General features: G+C 39.4%; 1 protein-coding gene across 2 annotated transcripts in view; it reads right to left on the bottom strand.

Moving 5' to 3' along the window:
* LOC114136850 (enhancer of polycomb homolog 1-like) overlaps positions 1-13898 on the bottom strand; it is a 32974-nt gene extending 19076 nt beyond the window's left edge. Inside the window, exons 1-6 of one of the 2 annotated variants that reach the window (XM_028005198.1) lie at positions 13607-13898; positions 12924-13034; positions 2322-2481; positions 1450-1595; positions 895-1101; positions 651-799 (exon numbers count right to left, since the gene is read on the bottom strand). In XM_028005198.1, the coding sequence (XP_027860999.1) occupies positions 651-799; positions 895-1101; positions 1450-1595; positions 2322-2481; positions 12924-13025 (764 nt within the window). In that variant the 5' untranslated portion in view covers positions 13026-13034; positions 13607-13898. Of the gene's footprint in view, positions 1-650; positions 800-894; positions 1102-1449; positions 1596-2321; positions 2482-10089; positions 10572-12923; positions 13035-13606 lie in introns of those variants that run through there. The other variant, XM_028005196.1, reaches the window with a different exon arrangement.
* Between the last annotated feature and the right edge of the window lie 9570 nt (positions 13899-23468).

Below are 23468 nucleotides of genomic sequence, written 5' to 3'. Positions count from 1 at the left end.
CCATCTACCACTGGGAATCAAAAATCCTTTGAAAGTAATATTTAGATTCAAGTAGCATTTTTATATGAAATTATGAGAACTTATGAATGTTTCTACATACTGAAGTTCACTGAGAATTTATGGCAGAAACTTCTGCAGTCGGCGGGATTTTAATAAGAAAGCTGCAAAAGCTTTAACAAATATATAAACATGGATTGAAGGACAAAGACAAACCTACAAATTTTAAATCGGATAGACTGATAGATGGGAATACGATGGGAAAACAAATAAATCGATAAACAAATACATGGAAAAATTGATGGATGTAAAGGTTGTGGTACTGATGAACAGAGGTGGAAAAATCAAAAGAAGTTTGGATTGGAAAATGGAAGAAAAGATAAAAACAGACTGATGAGATGATAGATAAATGGACAAACCATGGATGGAAAGATGGAAACAAGCTGATTGACAGAAAAACTAATATCTAAAAAAAACATAGCAGCTGAAAGCCAGAAGGAAACAACCTGACTGCTTTCCTGACGGGAAAGATTCCTAAGCCAACTTGTTCTTCTACATTTTTCTCAGAAAAATAAGGTGTTTAGTTTCACATACAACTGACTGAGGGCAGCTATGCGACGTATAAATAAAGCAGGCTCTGATGCCAGTCGGACCTTTTCTCCACCACCTCCAGGGTGAGGTGCAGCAGCTCCCTCTTAACCTTCTCCCTCTTCTTGATCATCTCCAGGATGGTGACGGCGCGGCTCAGATCCCTGCGCAGCTTCAGCATCTTCTCGTACGATGCCTCGTCGTTCTTCCGATTCTGACAACAGAGTAGTCAACAAGCCTATCCGTCAATCCCAGCACGTTACCACGGTAACAAAAACCCAGAAGAGCAACTAGAGTCTTTTGTACAACCTTCCTGGTCTGCATCTTCTCAGTCCGTCGGCGGAAGGCCACATAGGGGTCGCTGGTGCTGGAGCCGTCCCTCTTCTCCTGCTTGACGGTGGGGATGAGCGAACCGCTCTTGCAGGTTTTCCTCTTGCGGCTCCAGTAGTCAAACACCTCCTTGATCAGATCGTCGTCCTCCTTCAGCAGCAGCTTGGCCTCCTGCAGACTGACGAGCTGCAGAGGAAGAGGAGAGATCAGCCCTGTGACACTTTTCAGGTAAATTATGTTAAAAACAATCAGATTACAGTCAAATTACCACAAAACATTTTTCTTTTCAGTCACGCCGACCAATCAACTGCTCAGGATTGCTATAAGAGGCCACATTGCACCAATAATGTTTGGGTTTAATAATGTTTCATACTCCTGTGCTGCGTTCAATGACTTCCAATTACAACAAAACAAAACTTTTGTCATAATTTTTTGGGTACACTTTTTTGGTACCAGGTTGACACCCCTAATTAACCCGTTAAAGTGATTGTAATAATCCAGGTCAGGGTGCTACCAGCAGTGTTGTGTTTTTACCTGCTGTCCGCTGCCTTTCTCCAGTCGATCGATCATTTCCTCAAACTGCAGCGGCGTGATTTCCATTTTCTTCTTCAGCTTATTCACAAACGTCTCATCCTCTGTGTCCAGGTCGTAGTCCGGAAGCTCCGTATCCAAACTGAAAGCTGGAGAAACACAGGGAACATTATTACCTCCAGTTAGAAACGATTAAGAGCATCTGAAATTAAAAAACAGATGTATTAGTCACCTTAAAGAAAAAAAATCTAAATATTTGAAACAGATGGATGTGACTCAACATGTCTGCACTTGCAGTTCTCAAAATGTCAGATTCATGCTGTTAAATTTCCAAACTTTTCCAGGCCTGACGTCCCAAATTTCCCAGTCCATCTTTTTTTAAATTATATTTTTAAGCACAAAATGCTCATTTTACTGTGAAATTACGGCAGATATTTCTAGTTTCCACAAACTTTAAATATGAAACCAAACAGAAGATGGGTGACAGATGTGTGCAAAGGACGCATGAAAGGATGCACAGACTGGTTAAGGATGAACAGAGGAAAACCAGTGGATGGACCGGAAGACATGAATGAATGGAGGACAGATAGGTGAGGGACAAATGCACACTGGAAGCCAGAGAAAGATTGGAATAAGACGAATGAAGGGCAGACAGTTGAGGGATAAATAGATGAGACAGATGTAACTTCTAAATTATGGTATAAAACCTGGAAATATTAATATTTTCCCACATTTTTGAACTTTACTGGCAGTCTGTCAAACCTTCATAATTATTTAATCAGTCCCCATCTATCAGTAAACAACTACTGAACATCTGAACCAAAGTCCTGATTCAGAGCTGAACTTTGACCCCGGGCCCTCCTCCTGCTACTCACGCTGTATGTGAATAAGCTGCTTTGGCATTTTGAAGTCCCCGGGGTAGAGCAGCTCGTAGTGCGGGATGTTGCGCTCCGCCTCGGGGACCGGGATGACCATGCTGTCCCGCTTCTCTCCGTAGACCTGCTGCGCAGAGATGGCTCTCTGGAGATGGTGCTCCTGGAAGGGAACAGAGGGTTAAAACACAAACTTCCTGGTTTACTTTCATAATGTTTAACAGACCACCTTTCATAAATATAACTCACATAGATTGATAAACATTGAGAAGGCACTCTTAATGCCTTGGGAAAGTGAAAAGCAGCTTTTTAAGTTGTAGTTTGGAGTCTTTTGGGGCTTTTCTGAGCTTTATGCAACAGATGGCCGACACAGCCGCCGTGATTTTGGGCCAATCTTGCACCAACAAATCTTCTCGCAAAGCTCCTACTCATTTTACACGTCGCACGCTGTTCACAACCAGTTCCCTGGCTTGATTCGCAAATGTGGGTCAGCATTAAGTAAGTAAATGTGGGTCAGCATTTAGCCAAGTAGTTTTCTATCGATTGGAAAGTGGTTAAAAATCCAATGTTTCACCTCAGCAGCAAAATTAAGCAGCTTCTTGAGTCAAATTGAAAAAGATTAGACGAGAATCATCGAATCCATTAGTAACATGGTAGGAACCTGATGCATATAAGTGTTTAGATGTGACAGAGAGGAAATGTGGCCAAAGTGCAGCCTGGGGGCCGTTTGTGGCCCTCTGAATGGCTTTATTAAAGCCCAGTCACAGTTTTAAGAATGGAGCCAATCTGGCCTGCAAACAAAGATGCTGATGGACAGTTTTGTTTTTTAATGAGATTTTTCCCAGACAAATAAAATCTTGATATTAACAAGAAAAAACAGTATGGCACAAGAAGCATCTTATCTTTTAATCTCACCCTGTTCTTGTTGCCAAGAAGAGATGCCCAAAAATGAAAACAATTGACCTCAAAAATGTAAAAAATTATACACTAGACTTTTAATAAAACCATAACTCAAGATCAACAATTAACAGTTGTCCACAAAAATGTAACTCTGTTTCATCTAATACATTATTGGGAAAATAAAAGAAAAAAGGCCATTCTTATGTTAAAACTATTGCATTGGCTTTTAGCTTAGGGATTTTGGGCCCTACAACAAAAATGTACATGGCATAGGAATACTTCATAAAACAGCTGATCCATCTTCGTCCACAAACCATCTTTCAGCTTTATAGAGAAAGTGGTTTGGAAGAAATCTAAATAAAACTGAATGAGGGGCAGTTGAGAAGGGAATAGGCAACTGGAACTGGAAATATAATCACCTACTGCATTAAAATGCAATGTCACACGCTACAGTGGTGATTTTAGCAAGTCAATATATTGCAAAGCTCAATCTTGGATCAGCAGAACAATTATAAAAATTAAACTCAAATCATTTGATCCCAAAGTGCAATTTTACACTTCAGGCACTCAGTATGTGTAACATCTGGCTGAGGAACAAGCCAAAGACAGATTCATCTGCTGCTCCATCAGTTTGTCAATATTCACTGCAGTTTCAGAAATACACAAACACATTAACCAAACATGATTATTCAGGCTAAAACTCTAAAAGATCAGGTCGAAAATTACAGGTTAAGACAAACATGTTTGTATCATCCTGATGTGTTAAAGGAGACAAACCATCCAAGTAGTCCCCCGGCCCCTCAAAAAAGCCCACTGTTTTTACTACCCCAAACCTAAAAGTGGTACTAAACATTGAGTTTGGGACCTGATGTGCTTGAAGCCTCCATATCGGGTTACTAGTAAACAAGAAACGCAAACAACAAAACTTAGGTAGTGTCTTTGATGTGAAGTGATGAAGTTGAGTTTTTTTGTGTCATATTTGATTCTAAAACTAGTAAACTATTAGTCAAACGTGTGGTACGCCATTGTTGTCACTATTTATGCCGTGTTTGGGGTTATTAGTAAGGGTAGTAACAGGCATGAATACTCTTTGATAAACATTTTCCCTCTGGAACCCTAAAACGCTGTTTCCATTTTAGATAAAGACGTCATCATTTCTTTTAGGTTCATTCTACAGAAAAAACACTAAATTTCCCATTTGTCAGACCGTAAACACATCAACCAGTACTATGTTCCCTCATGTATTTTACTTTTCTTTCAGATAAAGGTTAGAGATATGGGATTTAACATTTATGTGGAGAAAATCTGGGAAAGGCTTCATTTTCTATTGGAATAAAAAAACAGTACAAACAATAAAAATCAACACAGCCAGCTTTAAAGAAATTTAAGAAAATATAAAGGGAAGGAAGAGATGAATAAACCACCAGGTTTCAACCAACACATCTGAGAGTTTGTGTTTTTATCTTTTAATTAAACAACATTTATTCCAACCTCACAAATCAACAAGCAGGTAAACCATGTGGTTTCAGACCAGTGTTACCAGCATAAATAGTGCATGTAAAAAGACAATGAAGCTTAAGTTGCCGTGGCGAGTTTCAGCCAGGCACTGTAACCTTCCTTTGACCTGAAACACATCCTGATCTTTCTCAGCTTTGATTCTCACCACGCTTCACAGCCCAGGGATTTCCTCTGCCGAGCGTAGATTAGGGGCTTTTGTGAATGGAATACGGAGGAAAACTCAAGTGGTTAATTTTAGTAGCAACAGCTACAGTTTCATCGTTTGGATTTACATCCAAGAGTGACACATCCCAACTCATCTGCACTGCAGTCTGAAAACAGGAGAAAATGAGCGAGACGTTTATAGGCTGCTTCAGTGAAAACAAACGCATTTAAACTAACAGCTCTCATACTTCGGCAGCCGAATTCAAATGCAGCTTTTCAAAAAACAACCACAATATTTTGAATTCATGGAAGCTTTCTAGTATAGAGTTGCAATTTAGTAGATGACAAGAATGAAAATTCAGAGATTAAATTGGATCTTCCCTTCAGTTATGCAACAATGTTACCCAGCAGCGCAAGTTATTAGCAACAATGACTACACGACAAGGGAGCTAACAAGGCAAACATGTTTCCATCAAATCATCCAGAGATTTTTAAACGATCAGAAATTAGAGACTCGTCTCAAAACACAGCTGATTAGATTTTCGAATATCCAAACTAACACACCTCTGGCTATATTTTACATGTATTCCAATAATAATGTTGTTTTGAGCGTACATAATATAAAGGTGACCTTGAGAATCTATAAAGGGCACTTACAAATAAACAGCTAATTTTTTTCCCTCCACACGTCCCACCTCCTATCTGTGAGCTTTGTCATCTCAGCCTTTAAAGATAAACATCAAGTTTAGCTATGGAGGGAAAATCCATCAAACAGACAAAAACTGGTATTGATATGCAGAACTTGAACTCATAGAAAATGAAATATAATGTATAAAATATTGTGTCCACACTCCTTTATGACTGATATTGCAAATACTGATCGCAATTAGCCTTAAAAGAGCAAATTAAGCCAATGCCAATGACTGATTTAGAACATAGCGTTAATGTAAGGCCTTAGAGAATGTTCTGTGGTTTCAAAGGCAATTTTCCTTTAATCCTTGCATCATGTGAAACTGTTGCTGTGAAAACTCCTTGAAGTTAGTATTGCATCAAGTGTTTCCACTGGAACACAGGCCTGAAAAGCAAACAGCCCAGTTTTTCTAATTATACTGCCTGAAGCAACAATCTACTAGGACAAATACTTTCTTGCATTCTTCAAAAACACGTAAATATCACATGTTTTGGTATCATTGGTCTTTTCACAGATGTATATATTAAACAGAAAAAAGAATATTTAAGGTTTCCCTTGACAGAAGTGTCGCACCAACAGGTTCAATATTTTTTCCACGTAAACATCCTGGAACAGCAGCAGTAACATCATTTTTCTCTTCAGTCATAAATGCAGATAGGCTGGAAGTACAATCTATTTTTCACATCACACCTTCCTAGTAATAAATATACCCAAGAAAAATGGATGAGACTTGTAAAGGGTGCCATGGCAACAGAAATGTGGCCTCCTGCCGGTGTTTCCAGTGCATGCCAGCCAGGAGAAGCCGAGGAAGTCTTGGGGACAGTGATATATTTCAGCATTTAAAGTACAGAAAACTTCATTTATGGAGGTTTGTTGCTTCCTGACTGAAATAAAACAGGTAGCATCACTGGCTGAACACAAACACGGTCCAACTGATACCAGACTCTGTTCCCTCAGGCTGGAGCCGAGTTTCACTGGTACCAAACAGGAAATACCACGGTTACATAACTCACCATGGAAGCATGCTTCCACTTCATCACCAACTTGCATGAGCAATTTTTCCTTAAGACGTCCAGTTTTGACTGTAACAGGCAAATATCACAGAGCAGGACATAAATGGGAAAATGTTGTATGTAATTTGTGTGCGAAAATTTATTTTAAGGACTAGTTTCACTGTTGGGTTCACGTCCGTTTTCCCTTCATCCATACATGGATAAAATATAAAACTATAAATGGAATCTGGAAACATTAAAATGTGTTGACGGAAAGATGCCTGAATGATGGCCAAACGAATAGATGAAAGATGATGTGATGGACAGAAACTGATGAATGGATGAAGGGACACAGATAGATGGGTGAAGGGACAGAAGGATGAATGGATAGATGATAAACGGAGGAGCAGACAGACCAAGGATGGATGGCAGAGTTGGAAATATGGACAAACAGCTGGATTGGTCAATCAATAAGGTAATAGTGACAGGAAAATAGAACATTTTCCATAAAATACACTGAATTTACTTTTGATTCAGTATAACTGGGACCTACAATCTTTAAAAAAATAAAGTCTTAACCCTAGGATATTCTCGTTTAATGCTTCATCATCTAACACCTTTAATCAGTTGCTGAAGTGCCTAAGAAGTCTAACTAGTATCAAAGTAACTCAGCTCCACGTGCGGTCATTTAGCTGACTGAGAATAGAAACAACCCCGCTGCTGCTGGAGAGGATGTGGGTCAGGGAGCCAAGCCGTGGCTGCCTTGTAGTAAAACTGCCCTCTTTATCTCTTCTGTCACACTGTTATGTAATGACACCGTGTGGATGTGTACAGTAGGTGGGAGAGGGCCAGCGTGGGGGTGAGACGGGGTTTCTGCTGACTTTGCACTGTGTCAGTGTTTTCCTTGTGTTTCTGTCTGCTGTGGCATCCCAAAGGAGAAGTCTCCGAGCTCAGAGTGGAAATGAAACTGAAGGAACAAACGTTTCCCAGCTGTTAAAGTGACAACAAGGTTCCTACAAACCATACTGGATCAAAATGTTGTTATTTTCATGTGAAAAAATGAATAAACTAAATGTTTGTAACCACAAATCTATCTTGAAAAAAATTGATTTTGTCTTTCATTTTTATGCATTTATTCTCTGAATATGTCAGTAACCAAAATATATTGACTTGGGGAAAAACTGAAGTGTGATGCTATGAAATATTTATATAGAAAACATAGGTTATATAAAAACTAGCATAGAGATAAAAACATCTGGAAAACTGCTTTTCCAGTTATTCTAACTTGGAAAAAAAAAAAAAATTTTAATACCAATAAAGACCTCATAACTGGGCAACATGTGGATGTAGGTCAATAATCTCGTTTAAAATTTGACGCCTGTACTAGGGCTGGGCGATGTATCGAGTATACTAGGTGTATCGTGATATTTTCTGTTTACAATAGTTAAAATGGCTACATCGCAACTATCGAGTATAAATTGTCCTTGAAATAATAAACTTTTGCCATCAAATTCACTGCGAGTTTGGTTTATCCTACAACCTATGAATGTATCAATAGTCCCTCCCCACTCCCAACCTGAAAATTTTCTACCAATCACGTTGCATGGAGAAAACAAACATGGTGACAGCGAGAGTCTGAGGCGAGTCGTGAATGAGACGGTAACTGAAGACAAATCAGATGAACTAATCTAGTTCCAAAGAGAAACAGTTTGGATTTTATATGGAGGATGTCAAACAAAATTAGGTAATTTGTGAAACATGTTTTAAAACGATTGCCACGAGAGGTTGTACCACAAATTTATTTCGCCACCTAATCAGACTATTCTTTTACTTGCCGTTCATAGCCGCTGCAGCGGTAGAACTAGTCCGTTAAAGTGAAACCTGGAGATGTAGATATTATTCATTTAGTGCTATGCAATGGGATAATAACTCAAAACTACTCATTCTTTTGCGCTCTGTAAGCTTTATACTACACGTAGACTCGTTACCATAGCAACTGACAACAACACAACTTGTATCAGGATTCAGCCCCAAAAGTAATTAAAATAATAATTAAAGTAATTAAATAACTGTAAAGGACTAACATTACAAAACTATGACGGTTGTCATGACGACACATTTTGCCTGGCATTTCAGATTGTCAGTCTGTTTGAGTATCACTTCAATAAATGGCCCTACTTGACACAGATGAAGCAATTATATTTTTAAGTGCCATGTATTCACAGACTGTCTGCCAATAACCTATTTGGCCAGTTAGATAAACTCCAACTGCTTTCGATTTTCATATCCAGCGTTTGTTTTAGTAGCTGACATGCTAAAACCCAGAGGCTAATTATAACAGTGATGCACATTGTGCAATATTATTGCATTTTTTTAATATACTAATAATCAATCCCAGAACTACCTATTTCTATCCAATTTCCTAACAGTCTACTATCATACATTACACATTTAGAAGAATACCAGTACTATTTTTTTTCCCCTTTTACAAATTGTTTTTCATGACATGTAAATCATGTCATGCATCTAACCCATTATACTAACTTAATCAGTTATAATTTTGGGTGAAAATTAGTTTAGCCAATAATCGGGGTCAGCCAATACTAGTTTATATGAAAGAATATTCTGCAGGCTTTGACTAAGTTTAAGCATCAAACGTAAATAACTTTCAAAGTTTTACAATAAGAAATTTAGATATATGAAATTAGCAAAATCCCCAAGCATAGATCAACTATTTTACTTGAAGCTGAAAATGGGTAACAGCCAGTTGAAGCCAATATTCCTACCACCACTTAAAAATATATCCATCTATAACCACAATTATAAATATAATTGAAATACATGAATGGAAACTTCAAATAAACGTTTTTAAAAAATATATTGTGCAAAATTACCATCACAAATTACAATCGCTATAAACAACACCCTACACGTTGGTTTTACTAAGTCCAAGACACTATATGCAAGCTTAAATTCCGCTTTTATAAGTCGATAAATAAACGCTGAATAAAGTTTTGCAGCACGTTAACATTAAATGTGAGATTTCAAGACGTTTCTGCCAGCATTTTCCACCAAGTCACCCAGTACAGCACACATGGCACGGCTGCAACTGTCAACACACCAATTCCTAGATGTCAAACCGAGGCGGAGGCCCACTGTCTCCCCCTGCTGTTCAAGCAGCGGAATTGCACACAAACCAAGGCCTCTGCCCGCCTTTAGCAAAAAGTCAACAAAATGGTGGCGCCGACACAAGTCACGTGACTTCTTTGTGCCTTCGTGCGCCCTTTGCAGCGTAGCAGACCGCTAAAACACTACTTTTAAGTAAAACACCACAATATAGCGATATTATGATTCCCCTGGTGTAGGTAAAGTGTAGTAAATTAAAGCCTTCGTCGAGATCTGTCGTGCGCACAAAACGGCAGCAATGGCGGCCATTTTGCACAAGCTTGCGCAGGTAACATTGTGGCGCCGAAAAACACTGTCAAAGAAATCCAGCGGCGGCAGATCGCCTTTTAGAATAACATACCGATTCCTCCTCCTTTTCCATCCCAGTTGGCATCTGCGGCACCGCCCGGTTGATGGAGGCATATTCGTGCAGGTCGGGCAAATCCTCGCAGCGGAAGACGGGCAGGGGCTTACAAGCATCCAACGCCCGCGCCCGAAACGACAGTTTACTCATTTCTTATAATAAAAGATGCAGCATAAATCTCTGGGAACTGCCTGGAGTAACAACACGTCTGCTTCGAGTTCTCATTGAGGAATCTGTCGCGGTCTCTTTTAGAGTCGGTTCTGAGGGCAGTCGTTCAGGTCCGGTTAGCAGCGCGAACAGAGCCGGGCAGGCCCGGGTCTCAGTCGCCGTCTGTCGGTCTCTCTCGCTCCTGCGCTCCGCTGTTCCTGCCCGGTTCAATACGCCATGGCCAACATGGCGGACATTACAAACTCATGCAGCTCAGTGCTCGCTCCGAGCGGCCCAGCCCCCTCGGTCACACAAACAGCCATTCCCACGCAGCTTCGCACGCGTGCGCGCTCGAGAAACGCTTGGGGTGCGAGGGAAACAGGAGGAGGAGGGGAAATGATGCTGGTGATGGGATCGGAACTTCCAGCTTTCCAGACTTGGGATGTTATGCTGTTATTTACCAGGATGCTACTAGAGTTTGATTTTAAAAATAAATACATATTTAAAGCAAAACCAGGGTAAATCTCCCAACATATTATTGTGCAAAAACTAACAATGATTAAAAACTATACACACGGTCAGAAAAAAAAATCAAAAGTAAACCCATAAAAACCTGGCATAATAAACTACTATATCTATTAGCAATTTTACATTATGAAAGTTAGACAACACCTATATTATTACCCAACTGATTCAAATGTCCATCATATATCGCCACCAAGTGGCACAAAAACAACGGGACACAAACGGATCAAAAGAAAAATGCCTGCTGGAAATTAAAATTCACTAATTCATCATATTCCATATTTAGAAAGAGGAATTTTTAGAAATACATTAAGTCATTCCCACATTTCCAAAACTCGAATTTCTAAAGTTTGTTGTTTTGCCCCATTTTTTAAAAAGAATAAACAAACTACTCTAGGAATATATGGCCAATATTTCTGCAGTAGCAACACTTTAAATGTGAAATATTATTCAAATAGTAAATCAAAATAGTTACCTGCTGCAGTGCAACTAGTTAATGAAATATTGTAATAAAATTACCTTTCATATTTACCTGGAATTTTCATTGAGGCACAACATTTCTAGGAAAGCAAAGGTTATCAACAACAGAATCCTTACAGAAAGTTATTTAAAATCATGAAGCAAAATCTTACAGAATGCAAACAGGAAGCAGACAGACCTACATGGATAGATGAACATAGGTCCCAATGTGTGCCCTTCCCAAAAATGAAAACATTTATTAAAAAGCAACAAACATTACTTAGTATTCTGCTATTGGAGAATTAATCTGGAATACAAACATGTCAATAAGCAAGACAAATGTGTGAATGCTTCTTGAATTTATGTTGCAGCAGCTGAACCATTCAGTGAGGAGTTGAAAGATGTTAGTTGGAACCAGAATGAAGCTCAATTCTAAATCAGCAACCTGTTTTCTATTGTGTATTGTAAACAATTCTGTCATTGGACAGCAACTAAATATTAATTTGGTTGGTAACTTTCAAATTAGTACATTAGTCAAAAGCTTTTCTTTCTGTGTCTGAATTTTCACCTGTACAGTCTCAAAATCTAAATTTTCACTGATGGCAGAACATCATTATCTTACATTCCTGCAGAATATAACCCCCCCCACCTGAACCATAAAATTCAGAGTACTTTCTCTTCTTCAATTCAAAATATCATACTTAGAAAGGTTGAAGCTAAATTAATCAGTCTTCATTAATTACACATTCTTTAAAACCTGCTTTACTTGGCATGGAGACCACCTTGGGTCTGTTTAAACCTGAAAAACTCAGTCCTTTCTTGTGTCCCTTTAATGTTTAGTTTGAATCCAACTCCAGCTCGTTTGCACAGAAAGTCCGGCTCTGATGCGAATGTGCCATCGAACAAAGGTGGAGATCAAAGAAACGACCCGGGTCCGCCAAAAACCACAGGCCACTTGAAGTGAACCAAATACACCGCAGGGTATTGTGGGTCAACACAACCAAGATAAACTCGTACGTAGCAAAATTACCAGGAAAAACGAATCACAGTTATGTGTGGACGAAGAAATGAAACAAAAGCTCTGGTTGGAAGGTCTATCCTACCTGCTGTAAGTACTCACTAGATCGATTTTAAGGTATTTAACAAGAAAATGGAGATCATGGCAACTCTGCAAATACTTTCAGAAAAGATTTAAAGTTGGTGTGAATGGTGGTAAAATGGATCATTGTTCTGTGTAATGCGGTGCAGTCCTGGGTTGAAACTAGGAGCTGGTTAATGATACCGATGATTAAATTCGCAAAGCAGCCAATCCTGGAGAGCCATTCATTCCAATTTTTATTATTACACATTAGCAACTGCTGTAGTGGTAAGATGGTTTCCAATGTGAATATCAAAGCATATTGAGGTAAATGTTGGTGTTTGAACAATTAACATAAGCAGTTATAAGTGTTTCAGATGAGTTTACTGTATTCTTGGATTTAAGCTGCTGGATTTAAGCAAGAGTTAGTGGTCCCTAACTCTTGTGAAAGCCAGGGGTTCACTGACAGCTCTTTATTGTCTTCACAATAGTCTGGGTTTTAAGAGGTAAACAAAAATGATGCCCAAACTGGGAATACATTAACCAGTTATTGATTTTTGGAGAGCTTTGTTCAAACGTATGTACTTTATGTCAAAGAACATTGATTAAAAATGCAAATAACCTGCAGGAGTGGTTGACGATTGCCATAGAAACCATCATGATCCAGACTAAGAGGCGACATCATCATCCGTTTGGAAGCAACACGATTTCTTCTAAAGTCCATAGTAGAGGCCTTTTAACAAAAAAAGGATAGGGGATGACTAGACAAAACCACAAAACTGAAAATATAAGATTACAAATTCATTAAAATTAAAATACAAATTTGTTCAGTAGGTCAAGAAATTTTTATTCATTTTCCAAAATCTTATTCAATCCTTGTATATAAGTTTAAACAATCATGATTATAAGTTTTTGAATTGGGCTATGTAATAAGTTTTGCTGCAACAATACAAAGAACATTCCAACACAACGCCATATACGGAGAACTGATGTGAATTTCAGGACAATACAGCAAAAAGTTAACCAACATTCGCATTATCAAATCCATATGTGTGATATTTATCACTAGGAGTTCGATTGAGAGGCATTTATATTGGAATTAGGGACAGTTTGACCAACAAAGATTCCCTACGGCTGTGTTTGCACAAGGAACATCGACACCGCAGTTAGCTGACACACAGCTGCTAGCAGCATTAGCTCACTTACCCTGACCCTGAACTCTAAAATTATGTTATCCACCGTTGAAATACATTACATAAAGCCGACGCACGGCTGAAATCACCCCAAGTGTTAGTTTCAACTTACCCGCTGCAATGAAAATCAGAAGGAAACATACTGACTATGGTAATTCCACTGGTTGTCATGCTAGCCCAAATGCTAACGCTGGTTAGCTCCCACTGGGACGACTAAATACAAGACACTTTCAGCTTCTTTCCATCTCTAAAAGTGCCATTAACTTAGCCTGACAGGGCAATGGAAAAGAAACATTTTGGCAAGTAAAAGTATATCGTGCTTCTAAAGGTACATTAGGGTAGTTATTAAGATTTATGTTTCGAGGAGGTGAAAAAAAAGATCCAAACTGACCAAGACGCCACTTTCAAGACGAATTGTGATTGGATGACAGCTTCCACCAATCACCTGTGGAGAACTGTAGTGGAACATGAGCTTATTGGTTGTCCTCTGCTTGGTGTAGTAATAACAATAACAACAGCAACAACAATAAAGATAAAAATAAAAAATAAAATAATAATAATCATAATAATTATAAAACAAAACTAAGAGAAATATTTGTTAACTAGAAACAAAAATAACAATTACTAATAATAAGCATACAAATATTAGTGAGAACAATGACAATAATATAAATAATAACATTAATTGACAATGTTATTTTTGACAGTTATTTTAATTATGGTGATGATTGTTATATAAAAAAGCAACATAATAATGAAAACATTATTATTATGACCAGCATGGAAGGATGCTGATCAATATTGTAATTAGAAACAAGAAACTATGGCTAATACAAAATAAATTTATTAATACTAAATAAATGTATATTATTACACAATAATATAAATTTAAATAAAATACATTTAACAAGGAATTCCAACTGTAAATGCTAATTTTTTGCAACATAGGGTTCAATAAGCAACACTATTCTTGTAAAGAAAAGATGCAGTTTTTGTTATGTAACCCTCACTACCCTTCATGCCTCATTGTGCCCCTTCAGATGAGTCCTGTTGCAGGGCAGGGTTGCCCCTGCTGCCTCCTCTGATGCTGTTCTGACTGCATCACATGATCCTTTTTCCTGTTTTTTTCATGCTCACACACAGTTGAAACAGAATACTGCATAGTGGAGGCATACAAAAGCTGCAAAGCTTCACCCTCTCCTTCTGTCAGCCCCTTGATGTTAAAGCTGCATGCACACCTCGCACAAAGAAAGATTTCTGGATCAGATGTATTATAGAGGGAGATTTGCTCAGCCCTCCCAGCGAGGTCATCAGCAGCCATCTCTTGACTGAAGAAAATCTTAATACAACCTTTATGTTGAGGCCACTGCATTGGAAAAGTGCCAGTGCACAACCAGGTTGACTATGTTTGGATTTTGCAATGCATTAGTTTTAGAATGAGCAAATGTGTCTAACAGCTTTATGCAAGAGTATCTGTTTCTTGCATTGGTGTCAAAAATAGCAGATTCTGCGGCTGCAGTGAACTGTAAAGGACTAGCAAGGTGCTTCATGCTACTAGATATGACACTTCCCTCTGCAAACATCCAGAGGGCAGTGCAGACCCATGGAAAAAACTTGTGCTTCCACTTGAATTACAATGCATAAAGCAGATTGCTCACTTCACTATCTCTTACCTTCTGAGACTGAAGTTACACATCTGAGCCAGCCGGCAGCGTTCAAGCAAGATTTTTCTTAAAACATATCAAACAATATTTAATTAACCTTATTGAATCTTTTTTTAATGTCAAGACATTAACATTGAATGTGTCCCGCAGATAAGTAGCCTTTTATCAGAAGGCAGCTTATGAGGGGTTTGAGTTTGTGCGCGTGAGGGGAATGCATTGAGAGGACGAGTTCAAGACTGCCAGTCTGGGCTGAGATCAAAGGAGAGTAAGACAGACATTTGCCCCTTTGCCATACAATTTGGATCCATCTGCTGACAGCGTTTCAGATGAAGGATGCTGCTTTAGTGTTCTTCACAACAGGGGTCTCAATTGAAAGGCATGCCTCGTCTCAAGGATGCTATCATCATTCTTTACATTGGGTTGACTGCTGTCAAGATTGTACTCTTCTAGATGGAACTGCAAGAAGAAACAGGTGCCACCCCTTAATGCCGTTAGCGCCCAACCCTACCTCTGTGCACCAGTCTTAATCATTTACTATATACAAACATTTACTAACATATCATGTCTTTCCTTTCATATTGCCTCTCTGTCAGCTTGCTTTAATGTCTTAGTTGTCAGTGTGTCCATGTAGAAGTGTCACCAAGACAAATTCCGACATTTATTGCACAGTCTCCTTTGACAGACAGCCCCTGACAGATGGATTTGTTTGGGCTCACCTTGTTCTTGTGTCTTGGCTCCAGCTCTTACTGGAATTACACAGACTCCCTCCGGTCATATTTGCTGTTGAGCAGTTTCCATAGCAGCAACATAAGCCAAACCCAGCATCACAACAGAGCCCGAGACCTGTGCGGCGATCAGGATTACATCTGGACCTGTGAGCATTTTCGACAGACAAAACAAGTCAGGGCTCTTTATCAGGCGGTTCTCATCTTTTCAAGACAGTAAATATGTTCTAATTCAGGTGACAGATAGTAGGTTGGGAGAATGTACAGACCACTTGAAGTGATATGTGTCCACTTTACTATTGTTTTAAAGGGGCACATCTCTTAACCTGTTTCTAGTTCTGGTTGAACTCTGCTAGGTCTGCTCTTCGTGACTCACTATGTTTGCTGTGTTCATGGACAGGATCTCAAATTAGTCACTAAAAGGGGGTGTCTAGTTGAGATCCTCAGGATTTCACTCCTCCATGCTTTTTACAAAAAATGTGGTTCTGTTGAGTGGACTGGCAACGTCTCGAGGGTGTACCCCGCCTCTTATCCGTTGACCGAAGAAGATAGTCACTATCCCACACTAAGTCCCTACAGGGGTAAAGAGGGCACAGGAAATAAATGGATGGATGTGGTTTAGTTGTCACTTTAGTCCATGACCTTCAGTGAGTTTGCAGTCGAGTGTAAAGTGATCGGGATGAGAGTCTGAGCTCAAAGTCTGAGGTCATGGTTCTCAACTGGAAAAAGGTGGGCTGCCCCCTTCAGATTGGGGCCTTGTCTGCAGTAACGGGGGTACTAGTCCGGTCTATCACAGTTAAGAAGGAGCTGAACCAAAAAGCAAAGCTCTCGATTTACCGGTGTGGAGCTCTGTCTTCCCAGGGGATCTTAGAAAAGGGTTGCTGCTCCACTGCATCAAAAAGAGTCAGCTGTGTTGGTTAGGGGCATCTGAGCCTGATGCCCCCCTGGGAACCTCTGTAAAAAGGTTTTTCTGTATGATCCACTTGAGACCAAGGACTTTCTGGAGTTCCTTAGTGACTTGTTCATAACTGGGCATAGGATGGATAGATGAACTGGGGCCTGCTGCCGGTCACTGAGAGGAGAGATTTACAGGTCCCCATTACCACAGGCCTTATCAGGAAGCAAAATCAGCTGGCTCCATACTTCTGCAATGACCTAGTGAGGACCATACAGGTTCCCCTCCATGTATGCGTCGCTGTAATCAGGAGAAACCTTTAGCAAAAAAGTTAATGGAACACAACATTTAGCAACAATTTAATCATTAAAAACTACAATATGTAGTTGTATATTCTGCTGGAGATTTGTTTAATTCAAATTAAGTCTTTACCCTGTTCTTGATCAAGCTGAGTGAGTATTTAAGTGAAAATTTAATCCCATACACAATTTTTTTATATGGACAATTTTTCACTAATTTGCCTGATTGTAATTGTTGGGAACAGGATTTTAAATTTGTTTCATTTATTGTTAATATTAATTTTCTGTTCTCTCTTCCTTTCTTTCAGTAGAAGGTGTGCCTGTCCCTCTACATCTGAGTTAGGCTCTGTGAACACTCTGATGGATCTGTTGCTTGTATTAACTCTATATAATTCTTTTGTGGTTTTTTCCATAGAAAATAAACCTGGCGTATCGTTTTCTGAGTTTAACTGTCTCTATTTACAGTAGGGATTCAAATTCCCTGATAGAGCTATTGCTGCCATGTGTGTTTGTGTTTTTCTCCCAGAGAATCTACAGTGCTCTTTGTCTTTCAGTATTCACAGATTCACCTATTTGCGGATGTTTTCATGGAACACATCTAAAAAAACAGAAAATGCAGCCTGGGAAGCTGAAATAACTGGGTGTAATGCTACTTTATGTTATTGACTGGTGTCTGCAAAGCAGCCGATCCAGGTGAACCATTCATTTCCCTTGGTACTGATTGGCTGTAACTCCAGAAGCAGAGATAATTAAGACTGTGTATTTATGCATATTAATGTCTAATGGTGTTTAAACTATTAAAATAGTTATAAGCACTTTTATATAAGGCTTATAAAAGGTCTGGGGTATTTGTGGATTCCATCTGTTAGTGAGCAGTTGTATTCCCTAAACCCCATGAATACCGGGGTTTCGCTGTATTCTCTAGTGCTTTTGTGTTTTTCTGCACTTCTTTCCTAGACAAACTAAATGACAGTTGATACTGTCTTTTAGTTTTTTTGTTCTTTTTCATAGAAAGAACTCCTGGTCCAGTGTGCTTGTGTCTTTCTTCTTCTTGTCCTCTCAACCTCCAGCCAGCTACAACAAATGGACATGCATAGTAAACCAGTTTATTCTCATTCCTTTCCACTGTCACCACAAAGACATTCAAGATGAGGGATTGCTGCAAAGTCAATTCCTCATTGCAAGAAGATGAGATTCCTTAAATGGAAACCTTTTTTTTAACCAATTGCAAGGTGAGGTATACCCTGGATAGGTCACCTGTACACCAATTGGCATTCACATTTGAACCAAATTGGACTTGTACTAGGTGTAGTCCCAAGATATTACTTGGGATTACTGGGAATTTGTGTCATAAAAGAAATAAATTTTGCTGAAGTGAAGAAAGTTTCCAAAAATACACATGACAGAAAAGATCCAGGTTCCAAGAAGAACTCATAAAGCACATGCCATAACAAGTAGAAGTGCTACAGTCACATCTGTTTTTTCTAAAAAAGAACTAGACTCCATGCTGTGAGGACACTGTTCAGCCACAAAATTCAGAGTCTTAGTCACATCACACACCTTTTCATCAAACCCAGCAGTCCTAGTGTTTACCTATAGCGCCACACACCCAGTGCCCCTCAAGATGCTTGGCTTTTATGCTGCTTGTTTGATACAGATACCCTTCACCAGCGTTCCATGTCACCTCCAAGCGTTTTGCACATTATCACAGCAGCATATGTGCAAATTAACCTTCCCGCACATCCTGATGGCATTCACAAAATGTTAAACTCTGCCTTCTTTACATTTGCAACACAGATACAAACATCTGCTGCTTGCTTCCTCTATTTAATAAGCTGAAAATTGAAGTTGTTAGCCAAAACTGGAGCTACTTCACCTGCCTGCATGTGCCCCACTTCAGAAGGCTGTTTCCATAGCTACATGACGGTCTATGTAGGGACCACGTCCTCTTCACACAAGCTCTCACGTATATAAGAGGGCTCAATGAATCCTCAGCCTCCTTTCTGCAGCCTTAGAGCCTAATAATAAACCGGGATGGTCTTTGTGAAGCAGGCCCACACTGTGAGGCTGCATTGCTTACATGAAAGCTCACCTTGAGGGGAAGTGAGAATTCCTTTGGCAGATTAATGAACCAATTAATGAATCCCAATTTGGTTCAACACTAATGAGCTAATGAGCTAATCATAATTAGCATTACCACCGCCTCAGCTGCAAATGGCCGCATGCTAACAGCAGCAGTTACAAAATTTGCCACACGCAGAGCCTTTCACGGTGCACGTCTCGTCAACCAACAACATGTGGGAGTACCTGTGTCCCCTCCCTTTTCCATTACTCTGTGCCGTGCCCTGGCCTTTGGACCCAGACGTGTGAAATATAGTAAATGCGACAGCAGCAGCAGGTTTTTGCTCGCCATAACTAACTCAGGGGTCAGTGTCTGCAGTCAATACAGCAGTTAACCTCCTAAATTCGAGTAATGTCAGCAGGCCACACGTATGGGGCTAATGACGATTTGTTGGAAGGGAGTTTAGCCCTGCTAACAACATACGCTACACCATTTACCTGCAGGGCATTGAGGAAATTGAAGAAAAACGATCTAATTGGACATGTAGGGGACATTTTTATTTTGACCTGTGAATAAAGCAACTATATATCTTTGGCATGTATTAAATGTTCTTATTCTAACAGCTACTGTTTTCAGCAGGCCTTCCATTAGACCAGCAGCAGAAGATAAATGTAATTTTAAATCATGGGGACTGGTAAATGCATGTCTATGTATTCCAGAAATCCTTTACATCATGCTAGTTCTAAAAAAACATATTTAATAATTGCTAGACCCTATTCATCCTCCCAGTCCAAAGAAAATTATGGCAAAATATTTTAAAAACTGCTTTAAGCCTAAATCTGCTGGGGCTAAGAATAATTTTACACTTAACTGAAGATGTTGATTTGACGTATTTGTTGTTCTTCCTCATTTTTGATTGTCAACGTGCTTTATGGTGGCAGGGAAACAGCGCCTCAGCATGATGCTGCCAACACCATAGCAACAGGTAATTGTCTTACAGATAAAAGTCTGACTTGAACTCTGACTTTCTATCTTTGTGGGCAAATACAGCGTACCACATCTCTTCAATCTTCCTTATTTTGGGACCACAGCCAATCAGTATAAAGGAAAAGGAATGTTGTTCCTGGATTGGCTGCTTTGCAAACGCCAACCAATAGCGTGCCAAGCAGCATAGTGGCGAAGTACTTCAGCTTCCCAGGCTGTATTTTCTTTCAAATATTTAAGAAAAAAAGATCAGTGAATGTGCAGATGTCCCACAAATAATTTGGATTTAAGTTCCTCAGAAATATCCATGGATAATGAACTGGTGGGGGTTCACTGTACATCCGCATCTCATCTGGCCTTGTAAGAAAGACTAAGAAGTTTAATCCACCCATCCACCCATCATTAGGCACCCAAATCAGCATCTTCCACTCATCTTGTCTGGCATAACATAAGGAGAGCAACCAATAATCAAATGTAGTCTCCCTTTGAGTTCTAGATTATCCCTGGTACCGGTTCTTGTTGGAACACTTTCCAACATAAACTCTGATCCCTTCTTTCATAGCTGAGCTCCTCACCCAGTCAACTTTCAAAAAGAATCTCAGATCAACCCTCTGTACTCATCATCCTGATCTTTTGGTGGACAGCCATTGGTGAGAGCTGGAACATAGACAAACAGCTAAAGTTTCACTGAAACTCTGAGCATTGTTTTTTTTTTTTTTAATTGTGAATATTATCGTGAAGGAAAACAAACACATGAATAACAATAATTTGGTCAATTTGACAGATTATCTGATTCATGGCATGAATCTCTGAGACGACATAGATGATCTGGAGCGTCTCCTGTATCAGCATGGTGCCAGTATAAACCACTGACAGGCAGCTCTGACAGAGGGGAGTCAAACCAGCCGCAAAATGCGACGCCTAACATTCAGCCATGAATATATATGAGTAATCAGCACTTAAGCATGCTTTTCCTCTTTCTTCTACTGCTGCCGTCACCTTTCCCGCCCATCTAACGACTCTTTCTGTTGCTCATTTGATTGAATCTCCCTGACAGACCTTCCATTCCCTAAATAGATAAACAAGTACCGTTCAGAGAGGAGCGGCGCCTGCATTTTACGCGTCCATTTTCAGTCTTGAGCGGCAGTTTATCTGGATAGAAACAGATTAATAATGCATCCATATTCACTCCATCTGACAACGGCCTGGACTAAACCGAGGTCAAGACACTCTGCTGAGTGTAATGAGAGGGAGAGGTGGATGTCTAACACTTTGGGTTAAATATATACACTCACAAACAGAACCGGCTTGGTGCTCTTTATGCCACCCCCACACCCACTAAAGTGCACCTGCACGCACCCATGATGATGTTAAGAGATGAAAGCTTTGGTTTGAATCACTCCATAAACACTCCAGCTGTTTCCCACAGGGGAATGCCAGTCAGCGTCTTCTTCACTCAGAAAAGCTGACCTTTAAATCTCATTTTTTTTTACTTCTTTCTGCAGCAGAACGGACCTCTATTACATCGCCAGAACTGCAGACAGGAATCAATTTAACACGCGCCTCAATATCTGGCTCATGGACACTGCGTACTCCGTACACAGCGCATACAGTGACTTAGAAAAGTGCTTGCTCCTTGAAATAATTTGCATGTTGTCAAGTTTTTTGTGTTGCAGAGATTTTATGTGAGAGACCAACACAAACTAGTGCACAACTGAGGACACAAAGGAAAATAATAGATGGTTTTTGGATTCTTTTTTACAGATAAAAACCTAACAAGTGTAGCATGCGTTTGTATTTAGCCAAATAGAATTAAAAAACTATTGTAAAAACATCTTTTGTTTCAATTATAGCTGGAAATCTTTTGGAGTATGCCTCTGGTAGTTTAGCACCTCTAGAGATTGAAATTTTTGTCTTTTGCTCCTTGAAAAATTACTCAATTTAGCAATTTCCAAGTCAGTAGCAGCAACAGTTGCTTGTCTAACCTAATTTCTGTTATCTTTTTCACTTGGCATTGTGTTAACACACTTTTATGCTAACTGCATAAAAGTTACCATAACTTCTCTTAGGGTGTACTTTTTTTTATTTATTATTTACACAAATAGCCTTTTTATTTTGGTCTTTGTGTTTAATAGTTAATTATAATGTGTAATCTGTTGGGTTTTTACAACAACAGATTGTCTTCAGTTAGAGGCTTCTTTAAAACAGCTGTAACACAGACTGCCACAGGAGATCTTTCCTGCCCACAGTGTCTACAACAACTCTTTTATTTTTCTTTTTTAAGAAAATTGCATTATGCAAGTTACAACATTTCATTTCCATCTGGGATTAATGAAGTATTTTTGAACTGAATTGACTGTTTGTACATCTTAGTTCACGAAGTCAGTTCAGATACAAATCAATTTAAAACCTGGTGTAAATGGCTGAACCCTGCAGTAAGGTTTATATTAGTAAGTGTGTCTAATGCACTGAGGTGTCATGTTGGGAGAGCTGCTGCCGTATAAAAGTACACGTGAGCTCTGTCAGAGTGGAGTGACATTTGAGTTACAGCACAAAATGTACCTCTATCAAAGGAAGCATGTGGTTTCTGTTTGTGCGTTTGGAACCGTAGAAATAAAATGAGTGGATAGACTTCCATAATATCTCTTTGGGAAGGTTTGGGGGGGCAAGGACACTGTGATCCTGTTAGTTGGGCTTCAAAAGAATACTGATACTATCATCTGTGCACTGGGACTTGCAAACCATTTATTTTGTGGAAAATATTTTGATTTTGTAAAGCATACAACCAGAGAAGCTGAGGGAACAAAACAGAGAGACCGACTGCCGACTCGGTGGAAGTCATTTTATTTGTTAAAGTTCATCTCCCCTTCCTTTTTGCCGATTCGTTCTCTCCCACTTCTCTCTGCAATTTTTCTGAGCTCTGCTTCTGCAAACCTTAGCTCAAACAAAAATGCCCTAAAACTCAGAAGTTCTGTCCAAATAGAGGAAAATCTGAAAAACATTCAAGCCTGGCATTTGGAAATAAATGAATGCCAGCAGATTCATTACATCTGCAGCTGGGATTACTGAAATACTCAGGTCTGACTGCATGTGAATTCCCATGTTTTGAATGTCACATAACAGGTCAGAGAAACAAATATGCATAAGCTGTGAAAAAGTTTGGCCCCTTAGAGATTTCTTTTGATTTTGTTTTTATTTGTCACTCTTAAACGTTTTAGATCACAAAAACAGTTTTAAATGTGAATACAGTTTAGCGCAAATACGGTGCAATGAGATGCACCGTATTTGTGTAGGATTTATTCTAGAGGGAATACTGCATACTGGGCCGAAGACAGAACCTTGAGG

This window comes from Xiphophorus couchianus, chromosome 21 (genome assembly GCF_001444195.1).
Source record: "Xiphophorus couchianus chromosome 21, X_couchianus-1.0, whole genome shotgun sequence".
Lineage (NCBI taxonomy): Eukaryota > Metazoa > Chordata > Actinopteri > Cyprinodontiformes > Poeciliidae > Xiphophorus > Xiphophorus couchianus.
The sequence above is the reverse complement of the archived record's forward strand: the minus strand, read 5'-3'. Positions and strand labels throughout refer to the sequence as shown.